The sequence below is a fragment of the Bufo gargarizans genome, chromosome 4, assembly GCF_014858855.1.
Source record: "Bufo gargarizans isolate SCDJY-AF-19 chromosome 4, ASM1485885v1, whole genome shotgun sequence".
Taxonomy (NCBI): domain Eukaryota; kingdom Metazoa; phylum Chordata; class Amphibia; order Anura; family Bufonidae; genus Bufo; species Bufo gargarizans.
In genome coordinates, this window is record NC_058083.1 from 60717754 (window position 1) to 60744192 (window position 26439).

The window sequence follows — 26439 nt, forward strand, 5'->3', positions numbered from 1 at the left end:
TGACCCCGTCGCAGCCACCGCAAAGACGTGCCCGTAGAGCCCCTAGAATCCCAGAGGTGCTGGCAAACCCTGATTGGCAGTCCCCAACTTCAGCCGCACCTGTAGTTTTCCCTTTCACTGCCCAGTCTGAGCCGTCTCAACCCGAACTCCAGATCGGTTCGGCCCTGGGATTTTTTGAGCTGTTCTTGACTGCGGAGCTTTTAGACATAGTTGTGGCCGAAACAAACAGGTATGCCACACAATTTATCACCGCTAACCCGGGAAGCTTTTATGCCCAGCCTTTCCGGTGGAAACCAGTCCAAGTTTCCGAACTTAAAACTTTTCTGGGCCTCCTCCTCAACATGGGCCTGACAAAAAAGCATGAATTGCGGTCATATTGGTCCACGAACCCGATTCATCACATGCCCATGTTCTCTGCTGCCATGTCCAGGGCACGTTTTGAGGCCATCCTGCGGTTCCTGCACTTTAGTGACAACACCGCCTCCCGTCCCAGGGGCCACCCTGCTTTTGACCGGCTCCACAAAATTCGGCCCCTCATAGACCATTTCAACCAGAAATTTGCAGATATTTATACCCCAGAGCAAAACATCTGCGTAGACGAGTCCCTGATACATTTTACCGGGCGCCTTGGCTTCAAACAATACATCCCAAGCAAGCGCGCCCGGTATGGGGTCAAATTGTATAAGCTCTGTGAAAGGGCCACAGGCTATACCCACAAATTTCGGGTCTATGAGGGAAAAGATCAGACCCTGGAGCCGGTCGGTTGCCCTGACTACCTGGGGAGCAGTGGGAAGACAGTTTGGGACTTGGTGTCACCCTTATTCGGCAAGGGGTACCATCTTTATGTGGACAATTTTTACACAAGTGTGGCCCTCTTTAGGCATTTGTTTCTAGAACGGATTGGCGCCTGTGGTACCGCGCGAACTAGTCGAGCGGGCTTCCCCCAACGGCTCGTTAGCACCCGTCTTGCAAGGGGGCAGAGGGCCGCACTGTGTAACGAAGAACTGCTCGCGGTGAAATGGAGAGACAAGCGTGACGTTTACATGCTCTCCTCCATTCACGCAGACACGACAATACAAATTGAGCGAGCAACCCGTGTCATTGAAAAGCCCCTCTCAGTCCACGACTATAACCTCCACATGGGAGGGGTCGACTTCAATGACCAGATGTTGTCTCCGTATTTAGTTTCCCGCAGAACCAGACGCTGGTATAAGAAGGTGTCTGTATATTTAATTCAATTGGCTCTGTACAATAGTTTTGTTCTCTACAGTAAGGCTGGGAGAACTGGATCCTTCCTCAAATTTCAGGAAGAGATCATCGAGAACCTCCTGTATCCAGGAGGTTCCGTGGCCCCAACCACCAGTGTAGTTAGCCGTCTACACGAGCGACATTTCCCCAATGTCGTTCCTGGTACCTCAACCCAACCGTCACCCCGAAAAAGATGTCGTGTCTGTAGCAGGAGTGGAATAAGGCGTGACACCCGCTATTTCTGTCCTGACTGTCCGGACCACCCTGCCCTATGCTTTGGAGAGTGTTTCCGGAAGTACCACTCACAGGTACACTATTAGCATAGGGATCATCTCACCAGGACAGGCACACAGGGCTATTAGGGCCCATTCACTCACTGCTGCTGCAAACGTCTCCTTTCACATGGGACAAAGTGCATAACGCACTTCGCCACATCTTTGGGCGATTTGCGCTTTGCACATTGACCCATGGGGAAGGAGAGGTTTGTTCTATAAAGGTAAAAAAAAAAAAAAAAAAAAAAAAAACAGACCAGTAAGCAAAAAGGTTAATGTTCAGTTAAAAAGTTAAAGTTACATGTTCTGTTGCAAAGTTAATAAAATTATTGCGTTGCGGCCTGGTTTTTTCTTTTTTTTTTTTTTTTCTTTTTTTACCTTCCAGGTGGACCAACCGATTGACTAGCTGCAGCACCGATGTGCATTCTGACAGAAGCATTGCGCTGCTGTCAGATTACACACAAGTCGGTGTATGCGGCGCTGCAAGACGGGATTTTCTCCTCTGCAGTGACAGATACGTTTGCCGAGGCATACGAGCTGAGGAGGAGGCGGCGTTCCTATGCTTTGGCAAGCACTTTGTGTATATATATATATATATTTAAAAAAAAAAATTAATCCCGGCAATGATTTATTTATCCACATCGATTGATGTGAATGGAGAAATCTGGTTTGCCAGGGCATACGAGCTAAGTGGGTATGGATGTTGGGCGGAGCTCCTATGTCCTGGCAGACGCCTTTCCCCTCCATTTTTTTTTTTTGGCAGAGATTTTTTCATCCACATTGATCGATGCGAATGAAGAAATCTGTGCCGTTCATTTTTTTCTTTCAGCCCAGAGGCTGAACGGAAAAAAAAATCTCATTACCCGTATGCTCAATATAAGGAGAATAGCAGAAACTCCTAATGCTGGCCATACATGTAATGATTGCGGAGACCCTCAAATGCCAGGGCAGTACAAACACCCCACAACTGACCCCATTTTGGAAAGAAGACACCCCAAGGTATTTGCTGAGGGGCATATTGAGTCCATGAAAGATTTAAATTTTTGTCCTAAGTTAGCGGAAAGTGAGACTTTGTGAGAAAAAAAAAAAAATAATCAATTTCCGCTAACTTATGCAAAAAAAAAAAAATTCTATGAACTTGCCAGGCCCCTCATTGGATACCTTGGGGTGTCTTCTTTCCAAAGTGGGGTCACATGTGGGGTATTTATACTGCCCTGGCTTTTTAGGGGCCCTAAAGCGTGAGAAGAAGTCTGGGATCCAAATGTCTAAAAATGCCCTCCTAAAAGGAATTTGGGCCCCTTTGCGCATCTAGGCTGCAAAAAAGTGTCACACATCTGGTATCGCCGTACTCAGGAGAAGTTGGGGAATGTGTTTTGGGGTGTCATTTTACATATACCCATGCTGGGTGAGAAAAATATCTTGGTCAAATGCCAACTTTGTATAAAAAAAATGGGAAAAGTTGTCTTTTGCTAAGATATTTCTCTCACCCAGCATGGGTATATGTAAAATGACACCCCAAAACACATTCCCCAACTTCTCCTGAGTACGGCGATACCAGATGTGTGACACTTTTTTGATGCCAAGGTGGGCAAAGGGGCACATATTCCAAAGTGCACCTTTCGGATTTCACCGGTCATTTTTTACAGATTTTGATTGCAAAGTTCTTCTCACACATTTGGGCCCCTAAATTGCCAGGGCAGTATAACTACGCCACAAGTGACCCCATTTTGGAAAGAAGACACCCCAAGGTATTCTGTGAGGGGCATGGCGAGTTCCTAGAATTTTTTATTTTTTGTCGCAAGTTAGTGGAATATGAGACTTTGTAAGGAAAAAAGAGAAAAAAAAAAAATCATCATTTTCCGCTAACTTGTGACAAAAAATAAAAAATTCTAGGAACTCGCCATGCCCCTCACAGAATACCTTGGGGTGTCTTCTTTCCAAAATGGGGTCACTTGTGGCGTAGTTATACTGCCCTGGCAATTTAGGGGCCCAAATGTGTGAGAAGTACCTTGCAATCAAAATGTGTAAAAAATGGCCTGCAAAATCTGAAAGGTGCACTTTGGAATATGTGCCCCTTTGCCCACCTTGGCAGCAAAAAAGTGTGACACATCTGGTATCGCCGTACTCAGGAGAAGTTGGGGAATGTGTTTTGGGGTGTCATTTTACATATACCCATGCTGGGTGAGAGAAATATCTTGGCAAAAGACAACTTTTCCCATTTTTTTATACAAAGTTGGCATTTGACCAAGATATTTTTCTCACCCAGCATGGGTATATGTAAAATGACACCCCAAAACACATTCCCCAACTTCTCCTGAGTACGGCGCGATACCAGATGTGTCACACTTTTTTGCTGCCAAGGTGGGCAAAGGGGCACATATTCCAAAGTGCACCTTTTGGATTTCACCGGTCATTTTTTACACATTTTGATTGCAAAGTTCTTCTCACACATTTGGGCCCCTAAATTGCCAGGGCAGTATAACTACGCCACAAGTGACCCCATTTTGGAAAGAAGACACCCCAAGGTATTCCGTGAGGGGCATGGCGAGTTCCTAGAATTTTTTATTTTTTGTCGCAAGTTAGTGGAATATGAGACTTTGTAAGAAAAAATAAAAAAAATAAAATCATCATCATTTTCCGCTAACTTGTGACAAAAAATAAAAAGTTCTATGAACTCACTATGCCCATCAGCGAATACCTTAGGGTGTCTTCTTTCCGAAATGGGGTCATTTGTGGGGGGTTTCTACTGTCTGGGCATTGTAGAACCTCAGGAAACATGACAGGTGCTCAGAAAGTCAGAGCTGCTTCAAAAAGCGGAAATTCACATTTTTGTACCATAGTTTGTAAATGCTATAACTTTTACCCAAACCATTTTTTTTTTGCCCAAACATTTTTTTTTTATTAAAGACATGTAGAACAATAAATTTGGTGAAAAATTTATATATGGATGTCGTTTTTTTTGCAAAATTTTACAGCTGAAAGTGAAAAATGTCATTTTTTGGCAAAAAAATCGTTACATTTTGATTAATAACAAAAAAAGTAAAAATGCCAGCAGCAATGAAATACCACCAAATGAAAGCTCTATTAGTGAGAAGAAAAGGAGGTAAAATTCATTTGGGTGGTAAGTTGCATGACCGAGCAATAAACGATGAAAGTAGTGCAGTGCCGAAGTGTAAAAAGTGCTCTGGTCATGAAGGGGGTTTCACCTAGCGGGGCTGAAGTGGTTAAAACAAACTTCTGCCAGTTACCTCTTCTAGGGGGTCTGTTAACCCTTTCTGTACCATGTAATCTAAAAGACTCCGGTGATCCTGCATGCTCTTCCACAAAATGTTTATCTGCTCCTGATGCCGTGTTTTTGTTTTTGGTAATGTCGGAGACACTGCTGTTCTAATTTTGTGATGGTGGAGCCTATGCCGTATTTTTGACACCAAGTGCAAAATGTCCTGTATATGGCATGATCTGTGTCACAATTTAAAGGGAGTCTTTCACCAAATATGACCATTACAGAGACCACTCAGATCAGGTTCTCCATTACTTTCCCCAGATTACTATGGTACCTTTCAAATTGCAGTCCATCGCCGATTTGCTCCAAAAAACACTTTTATACCATATGGTAATTAGGTTGTGAAGGTGCCCAGGGGTGGCGTTCATGCGGCTGGCGCCTTGGCGCTTTGCTTAACAAACCCCTCCTCTTTCACCCCTCTGATTACCTCCTCCTCTCCGTCTGAAATCCCTCGCCGCTCCACACATTCCCGGCGCGTGCGCACTGCATTGCCCATTATGGGCAGAGGAACAGGGACTTGCAATGCGCATGCGGAGGCACAGGATTTCATACGGAAGTTGGTCCCTGACCTGTCACTCACCTAGGGCCTTCAGGTGACAGTGCAGGGGATAGCACAGGGTGACGGAGGCCACTACAACTCCTTCCTTCCTCCTATCTCACATCGGCGGCGTTCATGGCCGGGCTGGAGGGAGGGGTAAGCTTATTGGCGGAGGCAGCAGTTCACGCCTGTGCTCACCACCAATCAGCAGTATATGTGGGCGACAAAGCAGAGGAGAAGGAGAACTGCTCTACTCTCTCCTCTTCTATGGAGCGGACCCAGGCGGCAGCTACGTATTAGGGACGTGCGGGTTGGCTGCATTCAGTTTAATGTTTAACTGCTGGCGCCCGTCCCACACTTAAATCGCAGGATCAGGAGCAGGCAAAGTAAAATCCTGCAATACTGCTGGCCAGTTGATTTTCTGCTTTATAAGGCGCACTGCATTTTTCCTCCCACTTTGTCTTATAAAGCGAAAAATACGGTAAGTCTCCTCACTTGTATTGCAGGTCATGAACAAGAAACAGTATATTTCACAATGCGCAGACTGGAGACCATGAGCCTGTTTTAACGGATGAAATAAAGTCTTGGATTTTAACTCTGAAGTTCTTCTTTTGACAGCGGGGTCCTTGATCTGTGCCTACTGTTACGGATCAGTGTGGATCCACTGTGCCAACTAACCGGTTTGATTTTGAACTGACCCTTAAGGTGTTATCCTGGCGCTCCCCTGCTGTTCACACTTTAACCAGGAATCTGGACTTCGCTGCGAGGGAACAGCCAGGCCGCTTTCTCCTGGAATAGTGCCAGTGTAGTTGGAAGCTGACCCACCGGGGTCACGGACTGTCATGCAAGCACCGGGAACTCAAGATTTAGGAAAACCAAAGGCTGGGTATTTGGCAGGAGCATGGACAAGGTATACAGACTGAGTTAACTTAAACACGAACAGAACTGGAAATGCAGGAACACACAGGCTGGATGGGTGCATAGCTGGAGAACAACAGGAGAATCGCAGAAGCACTAGACTTCCAAACACTTTTTCTGGTCACCAGGGAACCTAAAGCTCAGGCAGGGTGGGTGAGGTAGGGGAGGCTGCCTCAAATACCCAGGGACCCTCAGGGATTTGACTGGGGACAAAGTTAGATGTTCATGTTGGACTTTTAGGAGGCCAGAGCTGAGTGTGCACACACCTTACAGAGACACCTCTCCAAGGACGTGCTGACCAAGAGCTACACCTTTTTGAATGTTCAATTCACACAGCCACTTTGAAGCTTATTTTTTGTGAGAAAAGTTGTATTGTTTAATGGGACAATTTGATTTAACATCGCTTGAATTGCAAAACAGGAAAAAAAAAATCTTTACGGGATAAAATTGAAGAAAATCACAATTATGTCATGGTTTTTTTAATTCGTTTTTACAGTGTTTACTATGCTCTAAAAGTGGCATGACAAGCTTATCCTAAGGGTTAATATGTTTGCTGCCATACCAAGTTTCTCATTTATTTTACTTCAAGAAAACCATATTCCATTCCCAATAACTTTTTATATTTCTGCCTAAAGAGCAGTGTGAGGGTTTGTTCTTTTACAAAGCGAGGTGTATTATTATTTTTTTTATTTAGACCATTTTGGGGTAAATACAACTTTCTATTACTTTTTATTAGGGGAGGCAAGTGTAATGACCGGCGTCACGCACAGGGAGGGAAAAGGGAAAGCCCTGCCCAAGGGAGAGGGAAAGGTGGTGACCCCTGACTCACCTGACGTCCCTAGATGGGTTCCTCACCCGTGCGCCGATCACGTGCCTAAACCCTGGCTTTCCCTAAGATGAGCCCTAGATAGTGAACGGGCCGGTGGGATCGCTAGTCCGCACCACTGCACTAAGAGGGAGACACCAGGGAGAGGACAGACAATACAGACAAACACATAAACCCAGGTGGGCGACAACAGCAGACCACAAAGGTCCAACAGGGATCCGGAGGGTAACATTCTGGAACAACAACCAGAGAACGCAGCAACACAGCTCCAGTGGGTCAGTATAGAAGTCCAGGCAGGAAGCTCTATATCTGGCAACCAGAGAAGTGGGAGAGGGGAATATAAGGAGGTTGGGAGTGACAGACAAGAAACAGCTGAGGAGAAGGAGCTACGGATCCCTGAATGAGCCAAAAAGGTTTGCAAAGCAAACCCAGAAAGCTACCATAAAGAAACAGCCCTATCTTTCTATATAGAGCGCGCAGCCAACCGCTGCGACTTCCTGCCACCGGGTATAACGGAGTCAGGCGTGGTTCTTGACACCCTCGTGACAGTACCCCCCTCTCTACGAGGGGCCTCCGGACACTCAGGACCAGGTCTCTCAGGATGAGAGGCATGAAAAGCCCGAACTAGCCTGTCGGCGTTTACCTCAGACGCAGGAACCCACATTCTTTCCTCTGGACCGTAACCTCTCCAATGCACCAGATATTGAAGAGAGCGGCGGACCTGACGAGAATGAACAATTTTGGATATCTGAAACTCTAGATTACCATCCACAACAACAGGAGGGGGTGGCAGCGGTGACTGTTCTAGAGGTAGAACATATTTCTTGAGTAATGACTTATGAAAGACGTTTTGGATTTTAAAAGTCTGAGGTAGCTCCAGGCGGAAAGCCACGGGGTTAATGATGGCTATAATTTTGTAAGGGCCAATGAACCTAAGACCCAGTTTCCAAGAGGGAACCTTTAATTTAATATTCCTAGTAGACAACCACACATAGTCATTCACTCCTAGGTCAGCCATGCATTTATATTTACCTCCCATATTTTTCAAGTTAACTTGCACTTTCTGCCATAACGATGAAAGAGATGACGAAAACAGTTCCTCTTCGGGAACCCCAGAAGACCCCCCGTCTTTGAAAGTACAGAATTAGGGATGAAAACCATATGCACCAAGAAATGGTGACTTGCCAGTGGATTCCTGACGGCGATTACTTATGGCAAACGGTAAATATGATGACCACACCTCTTGATTTTCAGACACAAAACACCTTAGATATGTCTCAAGGTTTTGGTTGGTACGCTCAGTCTGTCCATTCGACTGAGGATGGAAAGCTGAGAAAAATGACAAGTGTACCCCCAGACGGGAACAAAAAGCTTTCCAAAATTTTGAAATAAACTGGGTTCCCCGATCCGAAACAACATCGGAAGGGACCGCGTGAAGCTTCACGATTTCACTGATAAATACCTGAGCAAGAGTCTTAGCATTAGGTAGTGCGGGTAACGCAATGAAGTGTACCATTTTGCTAAACCTGTCCACTGCTACCAAAATAACTGTTTTACCCGCAGACAAAGGTAAGTCAGTGATGAAATCCATTGACAGATGTGGCCATGGCCTATTGGGAATGACAAGTGGCAATAGAGACCCTGCAGGACGTGTATGAGAGACTTTTGCGCGCGCACAGGTAGAACAAGAAGACACAAAATCCAATACATCCTGACGCAACCTTGGCCACCAAAAACGACGAGACAATAGCTCCAAGGTTGCTTTACTACCCGGGTGCCCAGCAAGTGCCGAATTATGATGTTCCTTTAATAATTCGAAACGCAGGTTCAACGGTACAAACAATTTCTCTGAGGGGCAAGAGACCGGGGCGTCCCCCTGGGCCTCTAACACCTTCCCCTCCAGAGCAGAGTGTACCGCAGAGACAACCACTCCTCTTTGTAGAATGGGTACCGGATCACTCACATTACCCCTCCAGGGAAACAACGAGAGAGTGCATCAGCCTTGGTATTTTTTGCCCCAGGACGATAGGTAATAACAAAGTTAAACCTGGTAAAAAATAGCGACCACCTAGCCTGTCTAGGGGTGAGACGCTTAGCTGATTCGAGGTACAGCAGATTTTTGTGGTCCGTAAACACAGTGACGGGGTGGACTGCCCCCTCTAAAAAGTGACGCCATTCTTCAAACGCTAGTTTAATAGCTAACAGTTCCCTATTGCCAATATCGTAGTTCTGTTCTGCTGCAGATAGTTTTTTAGAAAAGAAAGCACAAGGACGCCATTTGCCAGGAGACGGACCCTGAGACAATACAGCCCCCACTCCCACCTCTGACGCATCTACTTCAACAATAAAAGGCTGGGAGACATCAGGTTGGACTAGTACAGGTGCCGAGGTAAACCTCTCAGAGAGGAAAATGCCATTTTAGCGGCGTCAGACCATTTAGAAAAATCAGTCCCCTTCCTAGTCATGTCAGTAAGGGGTTTTACAATAACTGAATAATTTTTTATGAATTTTCTATAGAAATTTGCGAAGCCCAAGAACCGTTGCAGTGCTTTGAGGTTCCCAGGAAGATCCCAACCTAAAATTGCCTGGACCTTCCTAGGATCCATACGGAAACTTGAAGCAGATAATAGATATCCTAGGAACTGTATTTCCTGAACCGCGAAGACACACTTTTCAATCTTAGCATATAATTCATTCGTCCGTAGGACCTGCAGTACTTGTCTGACATGCACCTCATGTGTTCTCAGATCAGACGAATAAATTAAGATATCATTTAGGTATATCACCACAAACCTGCCGATTAGATGACTAAAAATGTCATTAACGAAATGTTGAAAGACGGCAGGAGCATTGGTCAGACCGAAAGGCATGACTAGATTTTCATAATGCCCCTCAGGGGTGTTAAACGCTGTCTTCCACTCATCCCCCTCCTTGATACGAATCAGATTGTAGGCCCCCCTAAGATCAAGTTTGGAGAACCACCTAGCACCCGCAATCTGGTTAAACAGGTCAGGAATGAGAGGAAGAGGGTGAGGGTCTCGGATGGTTATCCGATTTAATTCGCGAAAATCTAGGCAAGGACGCAGGCCCCCATCTTTCTTTTTAACGAAGAAAAACCCTGCAGCCACGGGTGAAGAAGAGGGTCTGATGTTTCCCTTAGCCAAGCTCTCGGAGATATAATCTTTCTCTCTGGACCCGAAAGATTACATAACCTGGTCTTGGGTAATTTTGCGCCGGGAATAAGGTTAACCGGGCAATCATAAGGACGGTGAGTTGGTAACTTCTGACAACCCTTTTCAGAAAAAACGTCCTCAAAATCCGAAATAAATGTAGGTAGGGTAGCTATGGAGGCGATTAAGCAATTGCTATTTAAGCAATTTTCCCTGCAATTCTCACTCCACTCCAATATCTCCCTGGCCTGCCAATCCACCACTGGATTGTGCGCTACCAACCAGGGAAGGCCCAGCACTACCGGAGTGGGAAGCCCCTCCAGAACATAACATGAAAGCATCTCATTATGGTGGTCCCCTACCCGAAGGTGTAAATTATTGACAATGTGGGTGAGGTTTCTCTGAGACAGAGGAGCAGAATCAATAGCGAATATGGGAATAGGTCTCTGCAGCGTACAGAGAGACAAACCCATAGTGCGGGCAAAATGGGCATCTATCAAATTTACCCCTGCTCCACTGTCTAGAAAGAAAGAAATAGTCTCCGTCTTAACACCAAAAACAATAACCGCTGGCAACACAAATTGCGATGTTCGTATGGAGGAAACGTATACCCCCCGGCTGACATCCTCCACACAGCCTGGGGTTAGTAGTTTTCCGACGGTCTTTTGTTTTTGAGGAAAGAAGGGCAGACATTAATGAAATTACCCCTCTCCCCACAAAAAAAACAAACCCCACGCCTACGGCGAACCTCAGGAGGACGGACCTGACGAGTAGTTCCTCCTAGCTGCATAGGCTCGTCTAAGTCCGTACAGACTAACTGCTGCTTGGGAGGGGTTACCAATTGCTCCGGGTTTTTCAATCTGTCCCTAAGGCGTCTATCTATTCGGATAGAAAGGGACATAACCGCATCAAGGGAAAAGGGGGTCTCATATAACGCAAGCGCATCCTTAACCCTTTCGGACAACCCAGAGCAGAACTGACTCCTGAGAGCCGGGTCGTTCCATTGGGTATCCGTAGCCCACCTACGGAACTCAGAGCAATACTCCTCTACTGGCCGCTCTCCCTGTAGGAGTCTCCATAATCTTGATTCAGCCAGTGCGACTCGGTCAGGGTCGTCATATATGAGACCCAAGGCCCCGAAAAATTCATCCACTGACCGAAGAGTAAATCATCCACTGATCAGTGGGTAAAGAGAACTCCCAGGATTGCGGGTCCCCCTGCAGCAGGGAAATAACAACCCCCACCCGCTGTTCTTCATTACCAGAGGAGTAAGGGCGCAGTTTAAAATATAATTTACAGGCCTCACGGAACGTCACAAACTTGTCCCTTCCCCCAGAAAATCTGTCAGGGAGAGCAACCTTGGGTTCCGCAACCTGGCTACCTGTAGCAACCGCTGGGCTTGCGGTCAGTTGTAATTGCTGCTGTTGCTGGAGGACCGACGCCTTCAATCCTGCCACCTCTAAAGACAGGCCATGAAATTGATTTGACAAAGCAGCAATTGGATCCATACTGGATTCTAAGTAGGTAAAAAAAAAAATATTATTTTTTTTACCTACACAAAATAAGGGCCAGAGATAATGTAATGACCGGCGTCATGCACAGGGAGGGAAAAGGGAAAGCCCTGCCCAAGGGAGAGGGAAAGGTGGTGACCGCTGACTCACCTTGCGGCTGGCACCTGACTGCCCTGACGTCCCTAGACGGGTTCCTCACCCGTGCGCCGATCACGTGCCTAAACCCTGGCTTTCCCTAAAATGAGCCCTAGGTAGTGAACAGCAGACCACAAAGGCCCAACAGGGATCCGGAGGGTAACGTTCTGGAACAACAACCAGAGAACGCAGCAACACAGCTCCAGTGGGTCAGTATAGAAGTCCAGGCAGGAAGCTTTATATCTGGCAACCAGAGAAGTGGGAGAGGGGAATATAAGGAGGTTGGGAGTGCTGGACAAGGAACAGCTGAGGAGAAGGAGCTACGAATCCCTGAATGAGCCAAAAAGGTTTGCAAAGCAAACCCAGAAAGCTACCATAAGGAAACAGCCCTATCTTTCTACATAGAGCGCGCAGCCAACCGCTGCGACTTCCTGACCCCGGGTATAACGGAGTCAGGCGTGGTTCTTGACACCCTCGTGACAGCAAGGCGGTAAAAGAAAAAAAAGATTCAATCTCAAATTATAATTTTTTTCTGTCACAGCATTCACCACACCAAAATATTTTTATATTTTATTAGTTCAGACACTTTCGGCACCACAATTTATGTAATTTTTTTATTGTTTATTTTATTAGGTAAAATTGGGCAAATAGATGATTTGAATTAATATTTGTGTTTTGTTTTCTTTTTAAAAAATTTTACAATATTTTGCTATGATTTTTAGTAACCTTAGGGGACTGGTACATAAGATCTTCTGATCGCTCATACCATAAATTGCATTAGGATACAATTGCAGTCTATGGGACTTTTACTGGCTGCCCTGCTAGTGGCACGACTTTACAGGCAGCTTACTAGGAAAGGTCTGGGAGACTTCACAAGACCCAAGGCTGTCATAGCAATGGATCAGAGCCCCACAATTTTTCGTTTCTCTTGAATATATTGTGATCAGGGTCCTCGCTCCTCTTCAGTCTCCATCTCCTCTTGGATTGTAAGCTCTGGTGATCAGGTTTATTATTATTATGTGTCTTCCACCTGCGGATCATCCGAAGAAGGAGTGAAAGCTGAGTCTCTGGATGGAAGAGCAGCTGGTCTGGGATTTCTATGTGGGGTGACTCAATTATCTTGGGGTTTAGCAGAAAGTTGGTGAGGAGCAGAACATTGTTATTTAGGAGCTGAGAGAAGAGTCTGATCTATAGACAGATCTACAGGAGGCCGTGTATTCAGTCACTGTGTGCTTGTGTCTCCACAGATAGATCCAGGAGGAGAAATCCCCCCGAGAGATGTCCCCGTCCTCTGTATTCCCAGGACTGTCCAGAGGAGAAGCTCCCAGAGAACCATCAGGTAGATGGAGCTGAAATCTCCCCAGAATCTGACCAGAAAGAGATTGAACCAAAGATCATTTTACATTTCTCTTCTTCAGGATGAAAATCTGATGGATGTTAAGGCTGAGGTTAAAGATGAAGCAAAAGAGGAGACGGATTTATGGGGCGATCAGCAGTGTAAGGAGGGGGGGATGTCATGTGTCATCTGGCTACTACTCCCATCATCTCATGTAATAATCTCTCCTGTCCCTGTTCGTTTCCTACAGATGGACTCATAGAAAGAAATCCCCCCGAGAGATGTCCCCGTCCTCTGTATTCCCAGGACTGTCCAGTGGAGAAGCTCCCAGAGAACCATCAGGTAGATGGAGCTGAGCCCTATACACATCTATATAGGGGGGTCCTGCAGTCATAGAGGGGTCATAGATTGTGGGGGTCTCTTATGTGGATCTGTTAGATTTCCCACCTGTCTGCTGTATTGTCCTGAATTGTTACAGATGACAAATCAGGGGGAAGATGTGACTGATATTAAAGTGGAGGATGAAGAAGAGCGGATGATTGGCGATCCCCCGTGTAAGAGTGAGGTGGAGGAGGACATTCCAGTCCATGTGACCACAGGTATGAAATCATGAATGGAGGAAGGGAATTGGGAGGTTTCTTCAGGTGAGGCTCCACCTTAGAGCTGCAGTAAAGTAGCACTCCGGGCAGTAACCCCTGTGTTATGTGTAGCATAGCAGCAGAGGGAGTTGTGACAGTGCTTAGTGTTATATTGAGGCGCATTCCCATCTCTCTGTTCTCTCGGGCAAGCAAAGCTGCTTTGCGGCTGCTCCGATTATGGTCTCCTATCCTCTGGCAAGCTGCAAAATGCTCTTGCCAGCAGGGGTCCTCCCTTCAGCTCATAGGGCACTTGCAAGCGCTCCCTAAGGCTCGTAACCCTTAGGCCCCTTTCACACGAGCGAGTTTTCTGCGCGGGTGCAATGCGTGATGTGAACGCATAGCACCCGCACTGAATCCTGACCCATTCATTTCAATGGGTCTGTGTACATGAGCGTTATTTTTTACGCATAACTTCTGCGTTGCGTGAAAATCGCAGCATGTTCTATATTCTGCGGATGCAATGCGTTGCGTTCCGTTTTTAACGCATGTTACTTAGCAACAGTTGAAGGTAGATTCCACAGTCAATGAGCATTTTCTGTGTCTGGCTCCTGCTACCTGTGTGGAGCTGCTTTATTGGACATATTGCTGCCCTTGCTGAGCCACAGCCAAGAAGCCAAGGCAACCCACCAAGCCTATGGATGTGGAGAAGCTAATAGTGATGGTCCAGGAGAGGCCCTACTTTTGGGAAACCAGGTCGGGGGACTTCATGACAGATACATAAAGGATGCAGCCTGGGTGAAAGTAACACAAGAGGTGTTCTCAAGTGTGAGGCCAAAAACCCCTGAACAAAAGCGCATGAGTTTAGGTAAGTGCACTGTCCATATATATATATATATATACACACATGTGTGATATTCATTTTCTGTTAACTAGCATAGCACATGTCTAACGTTGTCCTCCATTACATAGCACATGTTAAACGAAAACATTGTTTGACCTGTGCTATGCTACTGACAACATTGTTTGAAATGTGCTATGCTACTGATGACACACCTAGGTTAGCACATGATAGTGATACCGTATTTCATGTTGAAAAAAATTGTTTTCTGAAATTGTTTGTAGTCGAAGAAGTAAAGAATCGATGGAGGAGCTGCCGGGACCAATTCCAGAAAGAAATGATCAATCAAGGCTGCAGTGGGTCGGGCCCACTTACAAAAAAGGGCCAATATGTTTAAAGAACAACTAATGTTCCTTCGTGACATAATGGACCTGCGCCCATAAGTATATATATAATAATATATGCTTGGTAATATATAGGAAATTCTCGGATTGACCAAAATAAAATTATTAATTTTTTATACATTTTTTTTTAATGCTTTCTCTATTGAAGAACGGAGGATAACCTGGAGGAGGAGAGTGACCAGGCTGCCCAGCTGCATTCTTTCGCAGCTGAGAAAGAGAATCCCCCTTCACAAGCAGGACCTTCCACCATCTCCATGCCCATCATCCCTCCTGCAGTGGAGTCGGCTTCTTCACTTCAGCTGCCGTCACGTCGGAAATGTTCGTTGCCATCAGCTGAAGTGGAGGTGAATAGTCGGGTGCTCAACTATCTTTCACGAGCCCGCCAGGAGGACTACACACTCTTTAATAACATGATTAAAATTTTAAGGGGCCAGCTAGATGGATGAAAGAAATATACGCCATTTGCTGGCTAAGATCCTGAAGGCACACTCCACAAACCTTCTGGCCCTGCTTAACTGATAGTTGAATATGTGCCTTTTCTCATCCAATCCTCGCCTGGTGAAAGGACGCATGACGTTTGGCGATAGGGCAAACCCCTCATCGCCAACTATGACATATGGTGCAGGTGGGCCAGAGGAGCCAGGAAAAGGAGCTGGCTGGGGAATGTCCAGTTGGTTGGGCTGAAGCCACCGACCCATTCTGGAAGCCTGGAAGATGCGAGCATCAGCCGAACTTCCATAGGCTCTGATATCTACAATTATAAACCTGTAGTTTGTGTCAGCCAAGGCAAACAAAACTACAGAGAAAAACTGTTAATAATTATAGAATTGGAACCCTAACTTTGGTGGTTTCTTCACCTGTATGTGCTCCCGTCAAGGGCACCAATACAGTTGGGGAATTGGGCAATCTGAAACCACTGCTGCCTTGTTGTTTGTGGCAGCACAGTAGCTCGTAGTCGCAAACCAAATGGTGGCACAGGTTGCCCTCACTATCCCAGCAATTGTGGAGGTCCCCATTCAAAATTCAAAATGTAACGAGGAAAAAGAATTTACTGTGGCCAAAAATCTGTGAAAAAAAAAAGATCAGGGAACGCTCAAAACACTATCACCATCCACTATATTTATTTAATATGCAAAATCAAATCATCTATTTTCCCTTTCATCCTCCATGACGGCATACCATGAGAGAGATGACCCGTCTCCAACCAGGTAGGGACAGAAAGAATAAAGTTGAGCCTCCTCCGGCTCCTCCTCAGTGTCTTCCTGTCCCTGGTGGAAGGTGCTGGTAAGCATTGGACATCCCTGCTCCTTACCTCCCGCTCTGCGTGACGGGCGCGGAGGTCCATGTGTGGATCGGACACTCAGTGAGTCTCTCCGGTCATGTTCAAGCTCCTCATCACAGCCAGATACTTTCGGCGCTTGCGATGACATCACCGGAAGTTGGGTGCAGTCCACGTGCGTTCCAGGAGGTACTGCTGGTCTGTAGAACGCACGCTAAGTGGGCGGAGCTAGAATTGGTGCGCAGGATCAAGGCTGATGTTGCCCTCTGATCTGAGGTCTGCAGGTAAGAGTATTTAAAGGGGTCAGAGGTAAAAGCGGCCAAACAAGTCTGAGCCTGGCACAGTCCAAATGGAGACCTCCTAGAGGCTGACTATTGTAAGTTACTGAAAGTCTCTTGGGGTAAATTCTGTATATTTTTACTTATGCTATTCCCCTTGTATCTCTCCTTGTATGCTTGTAGAGTGATAAGGATGGGGCTCAGATAGCTAAGCCTAGTCAAAAGACTAAGAAATGTGTTATATGTTCAGTAAAATTACCTGATTCATATACTAAAAAACTCTGCAGAAAATGTACTTTAAATATGGCAAATGATTTGGTTCCTTCTACTAAAGAGGAATTAAGAGACGTAATCAGGGAAGAAATGCGGGCAGCCCTGTCTGAAAATCCTATGCCTACCCCTCGTACATCTGCGTCAAAACATAGGGAACCTAAATTAGGTTACTCTGGTTCATCGTCCTCAGATTCAGAGGATCTTGTCTCTTCTGATTCCTCTGGATCTGATTCAGAATTTAAAAGTTTTCTCTTCTCTTCTGAAGATACAAAGGAATTAACCAAAGCTGTCACGGCGACCATGAATCTCTCGGACGAAAAGGTCCAGAAGTCCGTTCAAGATCAGATGTTTAGTGGACTAGAACAAAGGAAAAAAAGAATTTTTCAAGTCCACAAAAATATGCAGGAGTTAATTAAAAGGGAATAGAAGACTCCAGATAGGAAGTTATTTATTCCAAATACTATGAGACATCACCTTCCATTTAGTGATGAAGATGAGGCGTTGTTTATGTCCTGTCCAAAGGTAGATGTATCCTTATCAAAATTAGTCAACGGGGAAAATGTCCTTCCCTTTGAGGACATGGGGTCCCTAAAAGATCCCATGGACAAGAAAGCTGAGTCAAGTCTGAAGAAGACCTGGGAGGCTGCTTTGTTCAAACCAAATCTAGCCGCTACATCCATTTCTAGATCCCTATAAAGATGGTTATCGCAGTTGGAATCTCTTCTGAAAGAAGAGGCTATGTATGACTCCCTAAAAGACTCCTTTCCCCTCTTATTAAAAGCGGTCGACTTCCTGACCAATTCCACAGAAGAATTGGTCAGAATGGCAGCAAGAACCTTGGGATTATCGGTAGTGGCCAGAAGGGCACTTTGGTTAAAATCTTGGATGAGCGACATCAGTTCCAAGATGAAACTATGTAGTTTGCCCTTTCATGGGAACTTGATGTTTGGCCAGGATTTAGAAAATATTTTAGAGAAGGCTTCGGACTCTCAAAAATCATTTCCTATGGATACAAATAAAGGAAAATTTCCATTTTGGAGAGTCAAAAAAGGTAGTTCCTTCCAGGCCAAAAGATCCAATAGAGAAGGATAGTGGTCCAGGGGAAAAAAACAAATGACCGGAAACAGAGGCTTCTTGTTTAATCCCAAAAATGCTGAATCTTCCAAACAATGACACCAGGCTTCAGGTGGGAGAGAGATACAAAAAAATTCATAAAGGAATGGGAAGAGATTGCCGTAAACCCTTGGGTTTTAAATTTTGTATCAAAGGTTATGATATTTCCTTTTGTCTTCCTCCTCCCATGGATGTTTTTAGAGTAACCCCAATTCAAAAATCAGCAGTTTTACAACGAAAATTTGAAGAAGGGTTTAAAAATCTGTTGGCTCAAAAAGCTATTGTCTCGGGTTCCTCTTTTACAACAAAAAAAGAGTTATTACTCGACAGTCTTGTTAGTAAAAAAAAAAACAGACTGGGGATACCATCTGATAATAAACTTAAAGAGCCTGAACAGATTCATAAAATATGACAAATTCAAAATGGAAACCGTAAGATCCATCATAAATCTATTAAAAGAAGGAGATTTATTGGCATCAATAGATTTAAAAGATGTGTATTACCATATTCCAGTATGCGAAAAAGCTCAAAAATGTCTCTGCATAGCAGTCTTTTAGTTTCAAGTTCTCCCCTTCGGGATCACCTCCGTTCCGAGGGTGTTTACCATAGTAATGTTATAGTAGGAGGAATATTTTAATAATTCCCTACTACGATCAGTTAATTGTAGGAAGCTCAAAAACAGTCCCAGAAAACAATCTGTTCATAACCTGTCAGACGCTATATCAGACAGGCTGGATAATAAACTTGAAAAAATCAAACCCCTGTCCATCCCAGAGTTTAATATTTTTAGGGGTCTGTCTAGACTCAACTCTTCCGAAGACTTTTCTTCCAACCCAGAAAGTGATAGGGATAGGCGAAAAAGTCTCACAATTTCAAAGTCAGTCAGTATGCACAATCAGGGAGGCTATGAAGCTATTAGGCTCATTATCCTCATGCATCCCAGCACAAAAATGGGCCCAGTTCCACACTTGGATTCTCCAGCAATGGGTGTTAGAGTGTTGGAACTCGTTAGAGGAGACAATTCAAATTCCCTTAAGAGTGAATCAGTCCTTACAGTGGTGGAAAAATGCAGACCATCTGATGAGGGGTGTTTCTTGGAATCCCAAACATCTGAGAGTTATTACCACAGCCTTTGGGGATGGGGAGCGCATTGCTCTCATCTCTCTTTCCAAGGACATTGGTCCGCAGTCTGGGAAACTATAAAGGCATTGTCCCATTACATAGAAGGAAAATACATTCAAGTAAGGATGGACAAAACGACGGTAATCGCCTATCTAAACCATCAAGGGGGGAACAAGAAGTGTAGGTCTAAGTCTATTGACAGAGAATATTTTCCTGGCCAGAAGTTCACTCAAGATCCCTATCGGCAGTACATCTAAATGAATCCCTAAATACAAAGACGGACTTCTTAAGCAGAAATTCATTGAGGTCAACAGAATGGAGCCTAAAAAAGGAAGTTTTTCTCAAGATTACAGAATTATGGGGTACTCCCCTAGTGGAGTACCCAGCTGCTGTATGCCTTTCCGCCTCTTCAGTTAATTTCCAGGGTGCTAAAAAAGATCCCCCTAGACAAGGCCCATGTAATTTTAATAGCCCCTCTGTGGACGAAAAAGCTATGGTTCCCTCTGCTGAAGCTTCTGTCAATTCAGAGCCTATGGGTTCTTCCCTGGAGACAAGATCTGTTGTCACAGGGTCCAGTCTATCATCCCAAACTGGAAAGGTTACATCTGGCAGCTTGGAACTTGAAAGAGTAACATTGAGGTCCAAGGGCTTATCGGACGCCATCATTTACACCATGACAGCTAGCAGGAAAGAAGTTACTTCCAAGATTTACTCTAAAATCTGGAGAAGGTTCTGTGGTTGGTGTACTCAATCGGGGGAACTCTTCTCAGAGGTTTTCCATCCAGGAAATTCTGGGATTCTTGCAAACAGGATTTGAGAAAGGGTTGCGTCTAAATACCTTAAGGGCACATACACTCACCTAAAGAATTATTAGAAACACCTGTTCTATTTATCATTAATTCGATTATCTAGTCAACCAATCACATGACAGTTGCTTCAAAGGTTGTGGTCCTGGTCAAGACAATCTCCTGAACTCCAAACTGAATGTCAGAATGGGAAAGAAAGGTGATTTAAGCAATTTTGAGCGTGGCATGGTTGTTGGTGCCAGACGGGCCGGTCTGAGTATTTCACAATCTGCTCAGTTACTGGGATTTTCACGCACAACCATTTCTAGGGTTTACAAAGAATGGTCTGAAAAGGGAAAAACATCCAGTATGCGGCCGTCCTGTGGGTGAAAATGCCTTGTTGATGCTAGAGGTCAGAGGAGAATGGGCCGACTGATTCAAGCTGATAGAAGAGCAATGTTGACTGAAATAACCACTCGTTACAACCGAGGTATGCAGCAAAGCATTTGTGAAGCCACAACACGCACAACCTTGAGGCGGATGGGCTACAACAGCAGAAGACCCCACCGGGTACCACTCATCTCCTCTACAAATAGGAAAAAGAGGCTACAATTTGCACGAGCTCACCATAATTGGACTGTTGAAGACTGGAAAAATGTTGCCTGGTCTGATGAGTCTTCTGTTGAGACATTCAAATGGTAGAGTCCGAATTTGGCGTAAACAGAATGAGAACATGTATCCATCATGCCTTGTTACCACTGTTCAGGCTGGTGGTGTAATGGTGTGGGGGATGTTTTCTGGGCACACTTTAGGCCCCTTAGTGCCAATTGGCCATCGTTTAAATGCCACGGGCTACCTGAGCATTGTTTCTGACCATGTCCATCCCTTCATGACCACCATGTACCCATCCTCTGATGGCTACTTCCAGCAGGATAATGCACCATGTCACAAAGCTCGAATCATTTCAAATTGGTTTCTTGAACATGAGAATGAGTTCACTGTACTAAAATGGCCCCACAGTCACCAGATCTCAACCCAATAGAGCATCTTTGGGATGTGGTGGAACGGGAGCTTCGTGCCCTGGATGTGCATCCCTCAAATCTCTATCAACTGCAAGATGCTATCCTATCAATATGGGCCAACATTTCTAAAGAATGCTATCAGCACCTTGTTGAATCAATGCCTCGTAGAATTAAGGCAGTTCTGAAGGCAAAAGGGGGTCCAACACCGTATTAGTATGGTGTTCCTAATAATTCTTTAGGTGAGTGTATATCAGCATTAAGTTCAGTCTTTGATAAAAGAATTGTGGACCTATGGGTGATCCGGTTTTTGAATGGGGCAGATAGATTAAGACCCTTCTTAAGACCTACAATTCCTCCCTGGAATCTTAATTTAGTTCTGTCAGGTCTGACAAATCCCCCCTTCGAACCCCTTTCAGAAGCCTCACTAAAGTATGTTTCTTTAAAAACCCTATTTTTAGTAGCAATTACCTCAGCACGTAGAGTAAGCGAGATCCAGGCGCTAAAAATAGTGGAACCATTTTGCATAGTTTTCCCAGACAGGATTGTGTTTAGACTGGATAATTCTTTCCTTCCTAAAGTTGTATCTAATTTCCACAGACAGGAGGAAATTATTATTCCATCTTTATGTTCAAAATCAGATGGGGAAGAGAGATTTCACAGACTGGACGTACATGGGGCTATCTTGTTCTACCTAGAGACCACAAAGTATTTTAGGAAAACTGATTACTTGTTTGTACAATTCAGTGGGGCACATAAAGGACATAAGGCCACAAAGAATTCCTTTTCCAGATGAATAAAAATGGCCATATTAAAATCCTATAGGTCCTTAGGGGTATCTCCACCAAAGTCTTTCACAGCCCACTCTACAAGATCTGTCGCAACATCCTGGGCCAAAAGAGCAAGTGCTTCGTTAGATCAGATCTGTAGGGCAACAACGTGGTCAAGCCCTCAAATGTTTACTAAACATTACAGGGTAGATACTAGGGCTAGTCAGGAGCTTTCCTTTGGTAGGAAGGTATTGCAGGCCATAGTCCCTCCCTGAATAAGAATTAATTTGTTATATCTCACGGTATGCCATCATGGAGGATGAAAGGGAAAAACCATATTACTTACCAGTAATTTCCTTTTCATGAATACTCCATGACGGCATAGGTTCCCCCCAAAAAATTTGTTAATATAAATAAAATATCAAAAAAATGTATATATAGGTATAGGATTGTACATAGGTGGAGGTATGTGTTGGTATGAATGAATAAAAAATTAAAAAAGAGGAAAAGACTCGGTTAAGAAAGACACTGAGGAGGAGCCGGAGGAGGGTCATATTTATTCTTCCTGTCCCTACCTGGTTGAAGGCGGGTCATCTCTCTCATGATATGCCGTAATGGAGAATTCATGAAAAGGAAATTACCGGGTAAGTAATATGGTTATATCGGAAATAAATTACATTACGGAGGTTATAAGTGCACAAATATTTACATACCTCAGAATTATAATTAGCCGTTCCTCAGCTGAACACTACGCCGCATGTTGGTGTCCATGAAGGTCAAGCCAGGCCTCAACTCCGCCAAAAGCCGATCAAAAGTAGTGATCGACAATAATTATAAAATTTAGCAGGGGGCTCACATAGGTCTGCATACAGACTCGTAAACTGACCTTTGCAAGTCCTCTGAGAAATAATAGGATGAACCCACATCCTCTTCCTCCGCGGTTCCTTCTCAAGCATTTCTCTCCGCTCTCCAAAGCATCGGTACACCAGCCAGTGCAAAAGCACATGGTCAGGATTTGATAACGGGAAAGCGGAGATCATGCAAAGGAACAAATGCAAACACTCCTCACAAAATGAAGCTTTCCCAAACATAAAAGCAAGCTGGGGGGTTTTATATGTGTTTCAAACGAACATGTGACTATAGAGGATGGTTGCATTTTTTTTTCACGCGCGTTAAAAATGCATGCCATTCGGATGTCATCTGTGCGAAAAAAACGCAAACACTGAACGCAATCATAGACAAAACTTGCTTATTTTGGTAGCAAAATCGAACGTTTTTAACTGAACGCATCCGGACCTAATCTGTCACGCTCGTGTGAAAGAGGTCGTATGACCCTCTCCATAACTTAGGCGCATCCAGCGCCAGTTCTAAATGTAAGACAGCTTTCAAGCTTCCTTACATTTAGACCTTTTTCTAAACCTGGCGTGAGCAGGGCGAAGTCGCAGATTGCGCCGCAACTAGCTGTTGCGCTGCAATCTGTGCCTGAAATATCCCTAATTTAAACATTTCAGAATGATAAATGACCCCTCTGTGTGTTTGTAGAGTAATATGAATGGTATAAATCTGTCTACTTTGGTTTTTCACAAATATCCCCTTTCATCCTCACAGAAAATCTCAGTAGGAACTCTGAAGAAAACTTCAGGTTATCACAGAATGATAAAGTAGAAGACGAAGATCTCGTGCAGTTCTCGTCACAAGAAAACCTCATTACCAGAAATGTACATCGTGGACTTCATAATACTGATCTGTCATATTATCCGGCGAAGCGTGAGGAACCTTCTCCTGACCAATTACAGATTGGTGCCACAAGTACAGATCAGAAAGAGGAAACAAGTTTTCAGTGCTGGGAATGTGGAAAACAGTTTCCATACCGCTCAGGTCTTCTTATGCACAGAAGAATTCACACAGAAGCAAAACTGTACTCCTGTTCAGAATGTGGGAAACGTTTTGCAGACAAACCAAGGCTTGTTGCCCATGAGAAAATTCACTCAAGTGAGAAGCCATATTCATGTTCAGAATGTGGGAAATGTTTTGCAAATAGATCACGATTTGTTATACATGAAAGAACTCACACAGGAGAGAAGCCGTACACATGTCCTGAATGTGACAAATGTTTTATTCATAAATCACAACTTGTTAGACATAAGAGAGTTCATACAGGAGAGAGGCCATACTCATGTTCATTATGTGGGAGACGTTTTAAAACTCAGTCATATCTTGTTGTACATGAGAGAACTCACACTGGAGAGAAGCCGTATTCATGTTTAGAATGTGGGAAAAATTTTGCAGCTAAATCAAGTCTTTCTACACATCAGAAAACTCACACAGGAGAAAAGCCACACACATGTTCTGAATGTGGTAAATGTTTTCCTGATAAAACTCAACTTTCTAGACATATGAGAGTTCACACAGGAGAGAGGCCATATTCATGTGCAGAATGTGGGAAATGTTTTGCAGATAAGGTAAATTGGGTTATACATGAGAAAAATCACAAAGGAGAGGGGATGTATTCATGTTCAGAATGTGGGAAATTTTGTTCAAATAAATCAAATCTTTTTCGACACGAGAGAAGTCACACAGGAGAGAAGCCGTATTCATGTTTAGAATGTGGCAAATGTTTTACAGACAAAACAAGTCTTCTTACACATGAGAAAATTCATACAGGAGAGAAACCGTATTTTTGTTTAGAATGTGGGAAATGTTTTGCAAATAAATCAAGTCTTGTTACACATGAGAGAATTCATACAGGAGAGAAACCGTATTCATGTTCAGAATGTGGGAAATGCTTTGCAGTTAAATCAAGTCTTTCTAGACATCAGAAAACTCACACAGGAGAGACGCTGTACACATGTTCTGACTGTGGGAAATGTGTTCCTGGTAAATCACAACTTGCTAGACATATGAGAGTTCACACAGGAGAAAAGCCGTATTCATGTTCAGAATGTGGGAAATGTTTTGCAGATAAGGCAAATTGGGTTATACATGAGAAAAACCACAAAGGAGAGGGGATGTATTCATGTCCAGAATGTGGGAAATATTGTTCAAGTAAATCAAATCTTGCTGGACATATCAGAGTTCACACAGGAGAGAAGCCGTATTCATGTTCAGAATGTGGGAAATGTTTTACAAACAAACCAAGTCTTGTTACACATGAGAAAATTCACACAGGAGAGAAGCTGTAATCTTGTTTAGAATGTCAGAACTGTTTTATTTCTGCAGCCAGTCTTCTGCATTATTAGAAAAGTTACTGTAGAGAAGCCATTTTGATGTTCTTTATATGGAAAATGTTTTACCCAGAAATCAAATTTAGAAAAATTCACACCGAGAACATACTGTATTCTTGTATGGAATGTGGGAAATGTAATAAAAGCAAGAAATATGTTTAACCTATATTGACAGTATGTAAACGTATGACATAGTGGAAAAGGAAAGACTCCCTGTGGATTTTGTATTGTTGTTGAGTTTTTTTTTTAAAAGGTAACCTGTCACCATGAAAATGCAGTGTGGTCGCAGGCGCCATGTTATAGAGAAGGAAGAGCTGAGCAGATTGATTTATAATTTTGTGGGAAAGATTCAGTAAACCTTTTATTTCATTCATGTACATTCCTATCGGTAATAGACAGCCTTCCTTCCATGACTGTGCATACCGAGATAGCTGTCAATCACTAATAGGACCGCCTCCTGGACTTCAAAGCCCAGAATAAGCAGGAATATGTGTAAATTACAAGTTTTACTGAATCCTGAATGCCAGTCAGTCCCATTAACCATAATGTGGATCAGTGGAGGTCCAGCCACAACCCGGCAAATATGAAGAGAATTGAAACAACTCTGCGCAGTGGTATTTGTCCGGCAAATTCTGGGCATATTTGCCAGCTTGTGGTTGGACCTCCGCCGGTCCCCATTATAGAGCGCTCCTGTAGGCTGTTTCCTGCCGAAATTGCTTGACGGGTCTCTGAACTCTAGTGTGAAATTAGCCTTATGCGTCATTCACACATCAGTGTTCGGTCAGTGATTTCCATCAGTGATTTGGAGCCTCCACAGACAAAAGGTATAAGGGAAAGATCTGCACCTGTTCTGTGTTTAGAGCCTCATCTGACCAAACACTGATGTGTGAATGAGGCCTTATTCAAGTACTAAATAAAGGTAATGGAATTAAAGGGGTTTTCTGGGATTTTAATATTAATGACCTTTAAAAAAAATTGAATTTGAAATTTGAATTTGTAACAAAATGAGTGGTAAATACTATAGGGGGTGTGTATCTCACCCAGAATGCTCAGCTGTTTGAAGAAAATGGAATCCAGAAAGCTATGTTGTCTCAGCAAAGCTGTCACAACCAGACAGCTGAGAAGCTCTGACAGAGGCCTTTCAGAACCTCCTCCTTGAGTTTCTGTGTTGTGGTATTCAGCTCCTCCTCTCGTTAGCCTCTCTCAGCTGTCATGTGTTGGACTAATTGTTTCCCTTTAAATTCTTCCCCAGAAGGCTTTTCTGGGCGGCTTATACTACTTCCTGGAGTGTGTGTGCTCGCTGACTCTGTCCTCCTGTTTGCTTCAAAGCTAAGTGTTGTACCTTTATCTGTTATTTTCTGTTTGCTGGATCCCAGGTGACCCTGACTCCCTCCGTATCTTGTGTAGGGAGCCGGTGGTCGTGTCCCCTCCCTATTGTAGGGTGCTCAGGGCTTTATAGTCAAGGTTCGTGGATATGCAAACCTCCACCATTCGGATCTTTGCATAGGCTGAGCAGCCA

The 26439-nt window shown here is 44.2% G+C and overlaps 1 protein-coding gene and 1 long non-coding RNA gene across 2 annotated transcripts in view; both read left to right on the top strand.

Annotated features, from left to right (window-relative positions):
• LOC122933932 overlaps positions 1-13397 on the top strand; it is a 32547-nt gene extending 19150 nt beyond the window's left edge. Inside the window, exon 3 of the long non-coding RNA XR_006388597.1 lies at positions 13320-13397. This is a non-coding gene — a long non-coding RNA (uncharacterized LOC122933932). The remainder of the gene's footprint in view (positions 1-13319) is intronic.
• Positions 13398-13783: 386 nt separating this feature from the next.
• Positions 13784-25183, top strand: LOC122933864 (oocyte zinc finger protein XlCOF7.1-like). Its single transcript, XM_044288948.1, has 2 exons — positions 13784-13836; positions 23305-25183. Exon 2 carries the CDS (start codon positions 23583-23585, stop codon positions 24876-24878), a length of 1296 nt encoding a protein of 431 aa, XP_044144883.1. The 5' UTR covers positions 13784-13836; positions 23305-23582; the 3' UTR covers positions 24879-25183.
• The last annotated feature ends 1256 nt before the right edge of the window (positions 25184-26439 follow it).

Bases quoted from the DNA above. Each gene is read 5' to 3' on its own strand.
- LOC122933864 (XM_044288948.1), top strand. From the start codon at position 23,583: ATGCACAGAAGAATTCACACAGAAGCAAAACTGTACTCCTGTTCAGAA.